We start from the raw sequence: 15385 nt of genomic DNA on the forward strand, positions 1-15385 counted from the left end.
GGTTGTAACGACAAGTCCTACTGGTATTCCAAAGTTTGGATAAGGAACTAAATATAACCGAAATAAATGCTTTTCACAATCTTCTCTCTAGTTCCTTGTTAGTCTTATTGTTTAATAACCCCCTGAACTCCATGGTTCTTCAGAAAAAAAAAAGAACATCGGACAGAAGAATGTTCACAAAGTTGTTCTTTGTTAAAACAGCTTCTCGGATTTTCCTGTAATAGCATCACATGTTCAACTGAAATTATCTGTGTATGATGTGATAGAAACAGGACAGACATATTTCAGCCTGGAGAAAATGGAAAAGCGAGTCAGATTTTTAGTGAGCAATCTTGCTTAGAGTTAATTTCCATCGAATATTTTAGACATAATGGTGTCTGCAAATAACAGGTTTTGTTCTGTTCTTTTTATTTGGTTGGGTGGTCAAAGGGAGGCAATCTATTCCTTTACAAGCCACTCTTCCCCTTTCTTCTCTGACAGCCCAAATTTTAAAATTTCTTTTCCCCTGGAAGTGTTTCTCAACCTCAGCACTGTTGACATTTTGGGCCAACCCATCCCTCTCCATGTGGGATGCTGTGATCCACTCACCAGTGAGCTCCAGGGACTGTGTTCTGGAACGTCATTAGTGAGTCAACAGCTACAAACCAGTAATGAACCCACTGTGTTTGGAAACGGTGACTTTATGGTGAATGGGTACTTAGATCCTTGTGGCCCTCAAGGCATGGCTGTGAGTTGTGATGCTCACTACTCTTCAAGCCTCAGGGGGGAGTCCTTATACAGAGAAATTCAAAAGACTAAGTGGGAATTTAAAATTCTTATCAGATGCAACGTTTTCTAAATGAGCTCTCTTTATACCACAAAACTTCCTCAAGCTTTTCAAAAATCAATCTGACTTTGAAGAATCCTCCAGAGCTTAACTGTTAACATGAATACTTTTCTTTTTTCTTTTTCAGATTTGTGACTCTATCATCTCTGTTGAATGGGTTCTGGCTTAATATCACCAAAAAAACAGTACTCCCGGGACCACAGGGGATGATTTGAATAACCCAGTGTCTTGGGATTCACACTATTTATCTATAATGTCACACAGCTTGATCCCTGAATGAAACTGGTACTGAGTAAACGGGATCTGCATTTTTGCAAATGTGGAAATAAGAATCCACTTTGGCCACTCTGGCACTCCCATGGATGGCAGCCTGGCTCAGGCACTCACCCTCCTGAGGAATGATGCGGAGGGTGACACTGAGACCTGCGTCCTTGATGAGCTTCACGATGTCTGCATGAGGCATGTTGATGATGGACTGGCCGTTCACTGCCAAGATCCGGTCTCCCACTTTCAGTTTTGCACAACGATCTGCGGGACTCCCATCGATGATGCGTCCGATTTTATGGGGCACAGCTAGAACAATCCCCAACAGAATCAGATATCAGGGGTGTTCCCAACACATGTTCTATCTTTGAGTCCCAGCCCCACAGGAAACAAAGCGATGGCATAAATCTTCCTTTCATCAGTAAATCTGCCTTTTGAGATCATAATCACACCTGTGAAAAGGGGTCCTGTGAGATCAGAATTTCTAAATTCAGGTCCTGTGCAGTGGAACTGGATGGACCAATTCCAAATACATGGACCAGGGGTTCTCACACTTCCAAGCATCATAATCACCCGAGGATTAAAAATACAGCTCTCTGGGCCTTACCCCAGCCTTGTCCATCAGAATGTCTAGGCAGCAGGTGAGAATCATGAATTTTTAAGAAGCTCCTCAAGACATTTCAAGACATACAAAATTTTGAGAACTGCAGGCATAAACTATTGTGAGCCCATACCATAGAGACAATAATCCACAGTTTCAGAAAGATACAATAAATGCCAAGAATTTAATTTCTACCCTTTTCCATTTTACTGAGAGAAGAAAACAGGGAAGGAAAGAAATCTACATTAACATGGGCTGGCAGCTGGTCAAGAAGCTATGCTCAATCTCCCATCAGTTACTAAGTTTCAGTTTCAAGGTTGATGCAATTTTCAAATCTTACCTCTTCTTTCTGATTTACTTTATTAAGTGGTGCTGTGATCTTGCTAATGCCTGATGCATAATATATCTCATCAAATCTAAGATGCCATTACAACCTACTTTTGTTTTAGGGAAAGAAAGAAAGAAAGAAAGAAAGAAAGAAAGAAAGAAAGAAAGAAAGAAAGAAAGAAAGGAAGGAAGGAAGGAAGGAAGGAAGGAAGGAAGGAAGGAAGGAAGAAAGAAAGAAAGAAAGAAAGAAAAGAAAGAAAGAAAGAAGAAAGAAAAAGAAAGAAAGAAAGAAAGAAAGAAAGGAAAGATGAAAGAAGAAAGAAAGAAAGAAAGAAAGAAAGAAAGAAAGAAAGAAAGAAAGAAAGAAAGAAAGAAAAAAAAGTACTCAACTCTTCTGATTAAACAATGACACCCCATGGACTGTAAGAGGCTGTATAATTTTTTAGATATTAAAATAAGAAAATGTGCATTGGATTGATCAAATAGGGTATATGTCTCTTTAAAACAATGAAAACTTATTTTCTTTTTTGTTATTTATTTATATATGTAGGGACAGCCAGGTACATGAGGATAAAGATTTTTTAGCAGGTTGACTTCTGTTCACTGTAAATGTGTGAATGCCTGTAAGGATAACTATTTCTGGAGTCGGTATCAATGGCACACAGAGTCCTTTAACGGCCCCCCTGCCCCAAGGAGTTCACAGTCTAGAAACCTGTTCCTTTCCTTTCTCCCTTCTGGACAGGGAGCTGCAGCCAGGAAATGACCTGTCAGTGACTCTGCGTTGTTGCTCTCCCCGTGGACGTCAGCTACCGATTTATCTGCGTAAAGAGGCAGAGACACTCCACCATTTGTTATGCTCCAGGAATGTGTGTTCCCTGAACTCTCAATCTTATGTATGTGTTACAGCGAAAGGCAGAACATCAGCTAATAACCACGGTAAGGAAGGACAATCAGTGAGTTAATGAACCAGGACCTTGATCATATTTCCATTGTGAAAGGTTATAGATAGCATATGAAAATATTGGCTGAGCCCGTGTTTCTGAAGTCAAACACATCATGTTGGAAGCTCAAACACCTTTTTATCTGCCACAGGCAATGGCTTTCATCGAGAACACCTTACTTAAACCATACTAAAGATCATCTTAGGCTCTCGGGACAAGGTCCTTCTCAAGCAGAAATGTAATAAGAACTCATTCATTTAACTTATTTTAAAAAATAAGGTATTGCAAGTTGCTTGGCCTTCTACCATAATGAGAGTGAACATTCGTTCCTGTTTTTGCCCCCTTTCAGTTCAGTACTGCCCTGAACCATCAACACATGACACGGTCTCCCTGGTTTCCCACGTGTCTATTGCTATGTTTCATGTGATCCTTGGAAAGTTACCTGACCTCTCTGAGTTTGTTTTTCAATAGGAAAATTGGAATAATAATATCACTGACTTCACAGGATGGTTCCGAGAATCAAATGAGTTGTCCTATGTAAAGTGACTAGGACAGCGCCTGGTGTACGAATTGATCTGTAAGTTTTCACTTTTCTTTCATTCTTTTTATGACTATTATCTTTTTAATGGTTCTGATATCACTATTGATGTGTGCGTGTGCTTGTGTGTAGGTCCCAGCTTGAATTCTTCCTATGTGGCATAAACCCGTCCTACTGCTAAAACTGAAGAAATGGTTTGCTTAGGACACAACAGTATCTCCTAAGTATCATCCCAGGAAAACAGCTTCATTTGGGAAAGAGAGATGTGTGTGTGGGGGGGATTATATATAGATGTTAGATGAGGGCAAGCGTCCTGTTTGTTTTTCTCTGGTTTTCCAAAAAAGATGTTGCAGGTCTCTGCAGGAAAACACCAGTTTATAAGTAAGAGTTTATTATTCAAAGGGAAATCAGTATAATACAGATGCCCTCATTATCTGCCTTGAGCCTTACATGCGCACACACACAATTATAACTACATTAATATATATATAATTTTATCCTTAACAGATCATGTGAGATACCCGATGACATTACTACCACATGTTTAGAGTGGAAGAAACTGAGGTATAGTCATTAGCAATTTGCCCAAGGTCACAAAGTCCATCCACGATTTAGAATCCCTGTCTGTCAGATTCCATAGGCTTTGCTCTTTCTTAACCACTGCACCACACCGTGTCTCTTGACTTTGTGGTCTCTCCTCCCCATGCAAGCACTTGCTTCATGAGCACCCAGTGCTTGTATTTGGTGAGTGCAGCCTGCCTCTAAGCAGGGAGTCACAAACACTTCACCAGTGGCCCTCATCCAGGGGAGAGTGGGAGGCAGAAACTTTGCTTGAAGCTGGTTCTTTGTGGCCACTGTCTTTTGATGGGCAGGGCATGAGGAGGAAGGGAGAGGGAAAGAGAGGAAGGGAGAGGAAATTGGACAGCTCCTCAGATTCCTTTTACTTGGGACTTCACATCATGGTGTCATTTCTTTATTTGAAGTCATTTCTTTGGGCATTAGAAATACATTTGAAATGAAATTTAAAAATACACTTTAAAACACATACAGCTGGTATTTGGATGATTTGCTGTTTTGAATTATCCATGCCTCTAATCCCCTCCATTACAGAGGATCATTTAGAATCTACTGGGTATAAAACCCCAAATGTTTCAAAATATAGATTTCACACACACATACACACACACACAATTTTATGAGCTCAACAGCAATAAAAACAAAAACAATAAGCTATCATTTGTTAATTTCCAGGCACTGTGCTAAGCACTTATTTTAAATCCTTACGGCAACAGTGTGAAGTAGCTATAAAAGTATAATAATCATGTTTATTTTATTGTTAAGAAAACAAGTGTCAAAGCCAGAATTCAAACCTATGCCTATAGCTTCAAACCTTTGGGTTATTCCCTCCTTTTTTTGATACATGCCAGGTTGGAAGCAATTTGAATTATGAGGACTGAGGGAATGGCTGGTAAGATTTAGCTTAGGAAAGTGTGCTACTTGAGATTTTGAGATGAAAGTTTCATTGTAAACAGATTTATTTGCTTATAATGATAACTCTTGGGTTCAAGGCCATTTTCACTTTACCATGGCAGGTAGAATAAAAACTAAACTAAAATAATAAAAACTAAAATGAAATAAGGAAAACTGAAATCAATCTTATGGTAGCCACTTAGAATGATTGAGTGGTTTACATAAAATTCGAGTGAGTACACAATTTAAAAAGGTCTGCCCATAATTGCAAGTATCTGACATAGTTTTGTTAAAATTGTTTTCTATTGGCATTTACTTTAGCAAAAACAGTGCTTGAAACTCCTGGCAGCTGAAGACAGCTTCACTTTTCCTTTACCAGCATTTTCCCTACACATGTAAGTACACTGAATGTTCACGTACAACAAATCATCGACAAGGGGTGTGCTCACAGAGGATTCTCTCTGAAAACAAGATGCAGTTCCATTTGCTCAGTTATCAGGTCTACAGAACTTATGACCCAAGTGCTTTCTGTGCATTGCTAATGGAATTACAGAGCATGGAAGAGGCCCTGACCTTGGTTTCTATTATTGGGATGAATGGTACTCGTTAATTCTCTCAGAATTGATGACTAAGGGAACTGCCGGAGCACAGTCCATTTAGACAGCATGCCTTCCAGACATCATCCGTCAGGCAGCAACATAAATCAAGCCTTTGGACCAGTCTTCTTGACACAGTGTGCTTAGGATACACAGATATTTGGGAAAAGTTGCAATATGTCATGCAGCTTTGAACATACTGACATTTGGGAAGGAGACAATGTATCATTACTTAGGAATTTCCCCTTTAACCGCAAATCACATAAATTATGGAAAAAGAAACCCATCTTTTTTTTTTCTTTATTTCTTTGTGGGTAAAACACTACGCTACAATGGGCGCCTGGGTGGCTCAGTTGGTTAAGCAACTGCCTTCGGCTCAGGTCATGATCCTGGAGTCCCGGGATCGAGTCCCGCATCGGGCTCCCTGCTCAGCGGGGAGTCTGCTTCTCCCTCTGACCCTCCTCCCTCTCATGCTCTCTGTCTCTCATTCTCTCTCTCTCAAATAAATAAATAAAATCTTAAAAAAAAAAAAAAAAAAAAAAAAAAAACACTACGCTACATTTATATTTTATATTATAAAATTTTATATTTTCAATTTCATTTTTTCCTGTAGATGAACTAACTCTTTGGCACTGCTCAACCATCCACCCTTGTTTTAGTGGGGCTGTTCAGAGGCAGTTGGACTGGATGCTAGGTTTGTTCTAAAGGTCTGGAATCTCTGGGTCTTTGGCCACACTACTACAGGATGTAATGATCCTCCCTTTTGGCTATTGGTTCTCTTCTGGGACCTTTGTATGGTTTATCCAGGCTCCTTCAGCCATTGGTTAACCAATGAGCTCTTCTTGAGTTCTACCTTGGGTTCATTCCCATAAAGAAGATGAGACTATTGCCTGGATGACTTTTCTTGCTTTGGCAATAGATTCTTTCTGAAATTTTTTGTGATGGATTCTTCCTGAAATTCTCAGCTGCATCTGTGGGAAGGACTCGCACACTTTTTTTCCCCATGTTTCTTTGTTGTTTTTTATGTATTTTATTTCAGAGAAGGAAAACGTGTGACTCATGTTTATTCATGTTTACACGTAATTACTTCCTTGTTAATCGATCCACAAAGTGGAATTGTAGATGGAGGTGGAGGAAAGCACTAGATACGGAAAGTGGATTCTGCATCAATCATGTCAAACTTACAAGCAAGAAGTTTCTGAAATGAGTGTGAAAAAAGTAAATACTTCAAAGGCAATCAATAGCCTAAACTCTCATTAGCTCACAATTCCATTAATTTGTGAAGGTTATACAACATGCCATTAGCTTAAAGAGGCAGGGAAGGTTAGTTTCGGTTTAAAATCTGTGACCTGTTAGGAAAAGAAATGTGTGTGTGTGTGTGTGTGTGTGTGTGTGTGTGTTCAAGTGGAAGATTCCAGTTGCTTTTCTTAAGATAATCTGTGACAATGATTTACTGTCTAGTTTCAGAATTGTGGCTCAGGGCAAGAGGATCAGTTACTCCATTGACAACACATTTCTGTAGAGCATCATCTTATTAACAGGCCTAGCGTTTGGTGCAGTGTGGAAGACAAAAACAAAACAACACATGGTATCTGGCCTCAAGAAACCCACAGTCTTGTTGGGGAGATTCATATAAAAATACTTACAACACAAAGTAGCCACTCCATGGTAAAGGTAACAGGCAACAAGAGTAGAGAAGAGGTGTGAATTATTGAGTCCACATGTGGACTCAGAGCAGTAAGGAGAAAGGAGGGTCATTCTAGGGAAGAGGGCGCATAGTGTCCAAGGCTAAATGGCAGCTTTCTTAGTGAAAAACTCTGTGGTGGCACACAGAGACCTATCAAATCTATGGAGGGAGAAGAAAGGAGAGATGCTTTGAGGTGGGGCCCCTCCTACCTTCACAATTCTTGTTTTCCTCCCTGCAATCCCTGACATAATGCCTTTAGCTAGCACCTCTAGATGGACCCTGAACATACAGCAACAACAGAACAGTAATCTCAGCAAGCATTCCTACCACTTTAACCCATGGTGAAGAATCTTGTTCTCCTGCCTTCAGAAACCTGAGCTGAGTATTAATTGCTTATTTTCCATGTCTCCTTCCTAGGAGTCCTGGATAAGTATGTTCTATTGTGACACATCCATTCAGCTAGATGTTGTCCCTTCCTGGAGTGTGATGGAGTGGTCCTTTGAAAGAGTTTTTCTTGGTTATCAGGGGGTGAAGATGTGGCAAAAACATGTGTTTGATATTATTAAAAAATTGGCAGTAAAATTAAGAAAAAGTTGACTTGTTTTCCCCTAAAAGTCTGTGGAATTTGATTTCCAAAAATGAAAACATCTTCCCTGACATTCATAGCCAACTGAGTTGTAAGACCCAAAAATCGAGCAGCTGGTGTTTTAAGGACTGCATATTCCAAAAATGCACCTTTTCCCCCCCTCTCCCAGCACCATTAGTCATTCTCTTGTGGTTGAACAGTTTAGTTACCCTGTAGTTGGTAATAAGCAGATGGTCAGAGGGGAGAATGGGAAGAGAAGCCCATCACTGGCAATTTGGAAGCCCAGCCAAACTCGTGTTTCCAAGGGCAGAAAGCACTGTATAGAAAGTATTAACTATATGGCCAGAAAGAAACACTTGTCAGCTATCTCTTACCCCTGTATGCTTTTATTTTGCACCAATTAAAAAAAACCAAACTCATAGCTAAGTACTAAGAATGGATTGGTAATCTAAAGAAAATCGTATTGCATTAGGAATCGTAATTAGCTATAACTTGACTGTTCTATCCCAGAACATGAGACTGGGTTAAAATGGTTTTGTTGTTTGCAAAGACTTGGTGGGCTCATAGACACAAGGCCAGTTTCCCGGTTGTGTGACCTGTGCTGTCACACGGGCCCATGCTCAAAAGGGCCTCGTACTCGGTTTAATGTCTACTGTCACCATCCCGACATTCTTAATAATGTCTGAACGAGGACCCCACATTTTCATATTGCACTGGGCCCTGAAAATTATGTGGTTGATCCTATGTAGATACAACCATAATATATTTCCTCCTTATATCACTCCATTGTTTTAGTGTCTTCAGTGGAAGATGTAAATGAAAATATGTTATAGTTACCAAGGAAAATTATCACAAAGGTGGGTGGTAGGGAAGGAGCAAAAATAATCTGCTTTTCTTGTGGCTTCATTTTTTATCCCCAGGCATATCACTAGAAGAGGTAGTCCAGATCATTTTTGTTAAGCATATTGAAGATCCTTAATTTTGCACATATTAATTCAAGAACCCTAAATATTACCCTAATTCTGTTGTGGACATTATCTTTATGTAATTAATCACTCATTATTGAGTCATCCACAAAGCAAATGTTCTTCTTTATATGTCTTTAAACAGACTTTAATATATACCACCCTATCTCAAGGAATTTATGTGTTTTTGATATATTTCCCTCATAATCTGACAAAATGTCTAGACATTAGAATGGCAGGTGCCAAGGAAACTTCAGATTAGTCATGATCCTCAAGTCTGTCACTGGCCAGGAGGGTAAGCATGTGAGGGAATGAGGAGCTGAACAGACAGAATGGAAAAACAGTTCTACTTCTAAATACTTAAGCCTTTATCTTCGGTAGAGGTACTTCTCATTTCATGGTATATCCTAAGAACTCACCTTTTACTTCTCTAATTTCTAGGTAGCTGGGACATTCTTTTTGACCTATTTTGGTCTGAAAGTTACTATAGAAAATTTGACCCCCTAAGTCAAATGTCAACCCTATCCAGCATTTTTTTGCAAGCCCTCCCCGCACACCGCAAAAAAACAAAAAAACAAAAAACAAAAAAAACCCTGATAAAGAAACACATTTCCATCACTCAGTGAAAATCAACAACCCAGGATTCTCTAGTCAAAGAGTAGATGGGGAAGTTCTATGTTGCTCACCTTGAGTAATTTTCGTGAGTAAAATTGTATAGCTTTTAGCAAGTTTTGCTTACAAATAACCAAACGGCAACCCGATTCAGTAATAACAAAAAAATTTAGAGAGTTACTAATTTTAAAATATGATAAAAGGTCTCTTCCCTGCAAAGCAGAAAAACAAGTTGTTTTACTCCTTTATAAAAACCGTCACAGGGTTGAGAGGTGGTATTACACCCCCATCCCAAACAAGCAAATCTACATTTCAAAGGGTTAATTGCTCGCTTTATGACCAATTGAGTTCCCAAATAAGAGGTTCCTTTTATTTATAATTTAATCGTGCAAGCTTTATCAAATCATTACTAGAAAATACTGGATTATTCTATAAAATGAGAAAATCATATAAAAATTTCAAAACTCATGTCATGATGTAAACGGGACAAAATAAACAGTAAATAATTGTCTCCTAGTGGTTGGAAATCTTTTCTAATTAAAAAAATTTAGGGGCACCTGGGTGGCTCAGTCAGTTAAGCGACTACCTTCAGCTCAGGTCATGATCCCAGGGTCCTGGGATCGAGCCCCGCATCCGGCTCCCTGCTCGGCGGGGAGCCTGTTTCTCCCTCTCCCACTCCCCCTGCTTGTGTTCCTGCTCTCGCTATCTCTCTCTCTGTCAAATAAATAAATAAAATCTTTAAAGAAATAAAAATAAATAAAAATAAAAAAATTTAAGTAATTCATGCACAAATTAAAAGACAACCAAAATGATTGTAAGTGAAAAACCTTAGTCTTCTGCCCTAATTCTCTGTGACCCAAATGCAAACACTGAAAATCTTTCAGTTGTTTCTTCTTCACATTTCTAAATTATAGAATTTAGAAATATATAAATTATAGAATATACGGCTATTTCTTAATTTGTCAGCTGGAGTCAAATCTGTTGACTTCCTATTGTGATAGAGGATTTGGCACTCGCATCCTGCAACCCACCGCCTCTCCTTATCCCAATATAGTTTTATCACTAGTTGTAGTTAAACCAGTTATCATTGCTTGTAGTCTTACCATATAACTATTGCTCGCTGTAGGGTTTTGTGATTCCATTTCTTTTCTTATAGTTTTCCTCCCTCCCCACCCTGAATCATGTTTCTGATTGTGTCCTTTTCCCCCCACCTCTACAATATGCTGTCTGTTTCCTAATTGTTTCCCTCAAAGCTGCTCAAATCATGTTGAGTTGAGTTGAGCCCGGGGTGGGGGGCGACCTCCCTCCCATAGGTAGGTAGATTTCTCTCAAGTTCTGCGGCTCAGTGACCTTCAGGGGATTCCTGTTGCACTCCAATGTGGAATGCATGCTTCTGTAACCCCTGGGACACCTTTCTTGATTCACTCTCTCATTTTGCTTGAGCGCATCCTACAGTATCTTCCTAAGAAAACGTGCATGGGAGAAAATAATTTGTCAATATTTAATGTTTGAAAATGTCTTCTTTACCTTCTCTTTCGATTGAAATCTAACTAAAATACTAGATTATATGAAATTACAGATTGAAAAAATTACTCTTCATCAGAATTACAGGCATTATTCCATTGTTTGCTGGTATCCAGCGTTGCTATTAAGAAGTCTGAATCCATTAGGATTTTTGTTTCCTGTATGCGATCTATTTATTTCCCCTTTTCCTTTGGGAAGTGTTTAAGATTGTCTCTGTACTTTTTGGGTTAAAGTTTCACAATGCTACATCGTGCTGTGGTTCTTTTCAGTCTGGAGACTTGTTTCTTTTAGTTTTGGTTTGGGGAACTTTCATTATAGTGTTTAAAACAAAAGATTTTATTTATTTTTTTGTCAGAGAGAGCGAGTGCACAAGCAGGGAGAGTGGCAGGCAGAGGGAGAATCAGCTCCCCACTGAGCAAGGAGCCCGATGTGGGGCTCAATCCCAAGGACTCTGGGATCATGACCTGAGCTGAAGGTAGATGCTTAACCGACTGAGCCACCCAGGCAGTCCTCATTACAGTGTTTCTTTGATAACTTCCATTCTGTTTCTTTGGTCCCTCTTTCTGAAACTCTTATTGGCTAGATACTGGTTTTCTGGGTTGATCTGTCAATTATCACTTCTCTCATACTTTCTCTTTCTTTTTGTCCTACTCCTGTGTGATTTCCTTTACTCTTCCTTTCAATCCTTCTACTGAATTTTTAATTTCAGCTATGATATTTTCAATTTCTAAAAATTCTTTCTTTAATCATAGTATTCTTTTTTATAGTATTCCAGTTTTATTATAAAATGAAAAATCATAGGGCTGTAATATCTTCTCATATCTATGTATATGGGTGAGATGGTTTTGAAGCTTTCTTTTGTGCCCTTGATTATCTCCATTTCCTCTAGTATTCTTTCATTATTCTTTCTTTGCTTGGTTGTTTTCTATTTTAAAAATGAGCATTTCACATTTGGTGGTCATGGTTGTTGTGTTACATTCTGTCCCGAGCTTTTTAAGTTCTGAGCTGCTGAGCTTCTAAAGAAATGAGAAGATCTGTGTGATCCATTTCTCTTTTTGGTTTCCTCTGTCCTGCAAAATGAGTTGCCACATTTTTGTCTTTAAAATATCTTCCCCACTCATGCTCATTGCTTTCTTCTTCATTTACTCCCATTTAATTGGTGTCCAAGCAATGGGAGGAGATAAGCATGTTATCATTTTGCCACCATTAATTAGAGACTGGAAGTATCTTTTGTAAATTTAAATCAGTTGTTGCTATCAGTGTTTCATTATACCAATTAGACATCTGGAATCTATTTGGAAAATGAAAAATGTCAATTTATGTACCCAAACTTTAAAAGTCCTATTGTCTCCAGTAGCCCTGACAGATACAAATATATAAAAAAAACCCAACTGTTTCTTTTCAAGAGTTGAGAAAATATCATAAAATTACATTTCATCAACCCCAAGTATTGGGTTAAAAATGTTCAATAAAACCACACTTTTTTTCTCCTCTGTATCTTTCGACTGCCTTTTGAGACTTCACACCCATCAGTGTACTTGGCTTTCAGTGATTTCTCAGCAGGCCCAGTAGAAATGGTTGATAGTTACAAGCAGGTGTTGCTGACAAGTCATGTTTCTCATTTTTACAGATGCAGTGTATTCTATCTCTGCCATCTCCTTTTTCCTTTTATAGCTTCTGAAATTGTGTTTTGTAAAGAGTCACTTGGCTATCTTCACACAGTTTCCCTGTTACAATAGGTAAATGTCAAAAGCAATCAGGTGCAGTCTCAGCTTTTCATTGTATTCCCCTAAGCCCTCCGGTAGATAATAACTTCTTGCAATATTTTCTTAATGTAAATGGAAACAGATACTAACCCAGGCAAATGATCCCTCCTGAGCCAGCTGTCCTTTTCAATATGTTATCCAGAAGATTACATGAATATTTATGGGGTATTCAGTTTCCCACAGAAGCCAAAGTTCCACAAACAGGGTATATCATGTTTTAACTTGAAATAATGCAATTTTGCATGACTGGATAAAACGAAATATGAAAAGTCCCTTAAGCAAAGTGTTCAGGAATGAGGAGATCTTGATCATATACAAACTGTGAAAACAGCTTCAGTGTGACCTGCGAGTGGCCAAATACATCACGCCGGAGTTTCCTTATTTGAAAGGGAGGCTATCACAGTTTTTCTTTTGTGTCCGTCTCTTTCTTCTCCCAATACTGCACATTTTAACTTCATTGAGATTTCTGCTTACGTGCCTTTTTTCTCACCCCTTGCATATTAAAGCTTAGTGACTGTATGTGTTTTCACTTTTACGAAGCAGACATATTGTCTCCATAATTAATTTCACCTGAGATCATCATCATAAAATGAGTTTTATTACTCTAACATGAGAAATGAGTGAGAAATGAAAAATGGAAGGCTAAAGAGCCTGAAAATGTATTTTGTTGTCCACAGTGAAATACCAATTACACGCTAGAGGGAAGAGACAGGGAGTGACAAAGCGCATCACCAAGGATAGAAGGAAGGCACAAAAGCCATATGAAAAACCCTGCAACATCACTAGCCCTTAGGGAAGAAATGCAAATGCACACCGAAATGAGACATCACTACACACCTACTGGAATGGCTAAAATCTCAAACAACAATGACAACGAGAAAGCCTGAAAATAAGTCCTCACACAGGATGTAGATCATCTAGAACCCTCATAGAGGGGAATACAATATGGCACACCACTTTGGAAACCACTTGAACTGGCAACCCCGCTCTGACGTACTTACTCAAGTGAAAGGAAAACTATTCTCATGCTAAAGCCTAAATGAAAAGTTTCATAGTTGTTTTATTCACAATCACCCCAACAGTAAACAATCCGAATAGCTTCCAACGAAGGAATGGATAAACAAACTATGGTGCATCCCCACAATGGAAGACTTCTCAGCAATTAAAAAGGAACCAACGTGGACCCATGAAGCAACATGGACGAATAGAAAGGGCACCATGCTAAGTGGAAGAAGCTAGACTCCAAAGGCTACGTACTGCGTGATTCCATTTTTATGCGAGTAGGCAAAACGAGAACAGAAAACAAAAATCTGTGGTGGTCGGGGCTGGGAGTGGATGGAGGGGCTGACTTCACCGTGGCAGTAGTTATAGAACTAAATGCATTTGTCAAAACTTGCAGCTAAAAGGGATACAATATACTATATATGATTAAACCTTAAAAGTGGGAGAAAGAGTGAAAAAGCAGGGAGAGATCAAGAGAAGGTTTGGGATGGAAATGAATAGAAGTGAGTAAAAAAGAACTGTGTCAAGTAAGCAGGAAGCAGGAGGTAGGGAAGGGAGAGGGGGCTGTCTAGGAAGCCTTCAGAGAAGAAACACTGCCTAGTCTGTGTTTTAAAGATGAATCGGACTTCTCCAGGTGGGCAAGGATGGGGAGGGCACCACAGTCACGGGCCGTGTGACTTGGCAAAGGCACAGATGTGTGCATTAGCAGAGTCTGCATTGTGGGTGTGGGAGTGCAACGAGCACACACAGGGAGATTGGATCAAGGTAGGAGGGGACAGACCGCGGAAGGCTTACTGGTTGTGCCAGGGTCTGGGAATGGATTTTACAGCCACATGAGAAGCCACTAATGGATCAGGAAAGGTAAGTGATATCATCAGACTAGTCATTGCAGACAGAGTGCCACGGTAACAGTGTGAAGGGTGACTAGCGGGGTGGTGAGAAGGCTGGCGGGGAGGGCACCTAGAGGCCATTACCGTGCTCCAGCGCAGGGCTGCAGGGCTTCGTCTGCAGTCCAACGTGTAGCCACTAGCTGCAGGGGGCCATTTAATTTAATGGAAATGAAAGGCAATTAAAAATCTGATTCCTCAGCCACGCTAACCTTACTTCAAGCGCTGCATAGCCGCACGTGGCTAGTGGCCGCAGTACTGTATAGTGCAGCATAGAACGCTGCCATCACCGAAGAAAGTTCTACTGCACAATGCTGATCTAGAACCTCAGCTAAGGCATTAGCAGTGGCCGTCAAGCGGGCCTGATGTATCCGAGTTCTATATCTGGAAAGCATTTTTGGGTAACAGCTTGCCTTAGTCTCGCAAGAGTGGATAGGTAGCTGTGTATAAATCTGGCTAAGATAAACTCAGGTACCTGGAGGCCTGCTTTAAATCTTGTGGCCTTATACACTGTTTGGAGTTGAGAGCTACACCTGTCAGTCTTCTGCTGGCCCCTTAGACCAGGGAATGTCAGTATCAGTGGCTAAAGTGATGCTATCAGCTAGGTATTTGTGTTCTCCCCAAATTTATACGTTGAAATCTGATCCCCAAAGAGATGCTATTTGGAGGTGGGACCTTGGGAGGTGATTAGGTCATGGAGGTAGAGGCCTCATGCACAGTATTAGTGCCCTTATAAAAGGGATCCCAGAGAGCTCCCAGGCCCCCTTCTGCCATGTGTGGTCACTGCAAAAAA

The 15385-nt window shown here is 39.8% G+C and overlaps 1 protein-coding gene across 10 annotated transcripts in view; it reads right to left on the minus strand.

The window, feature by feature from the left end:
• Positions 1-15385, minus strand: part of MAGI2 (membrane associated guanylate kinase, WW and PDZ domain containing 2) — a 1322716-nt gene that overhangs the window by 106489 nt on the left and 1200842 nt on the right. For all 10 annotated transcript variants that reach the window (XM_078060071.1, XM_078060067.1, XM_078060065.1 and 7 more), the window contains one exon: positions 1214-1399. In XM_078060071.1, coding sequence (XP_077916197.1) covers positions 1214-1399 — 186 coding nt within the window. The remainder of the gene's footprint in view (positions 1-1213; positions 1400-15385) is intronic.

The sequence above is a fragment of the Halichoerus grypus genome, chromosome 12 (assembly GCF_964656455.1).
Source record: "Halichoerus grypus chromosome 12, mHalGry1.hap1.1, whole genome shotgun sequence".
Classification (NCBI taxonomy): Eukaryota; Metazoa; Chordata; class Mammalia; order Carnivora; family Phocidae; genus Halichoerus; species Halichoerus grypus.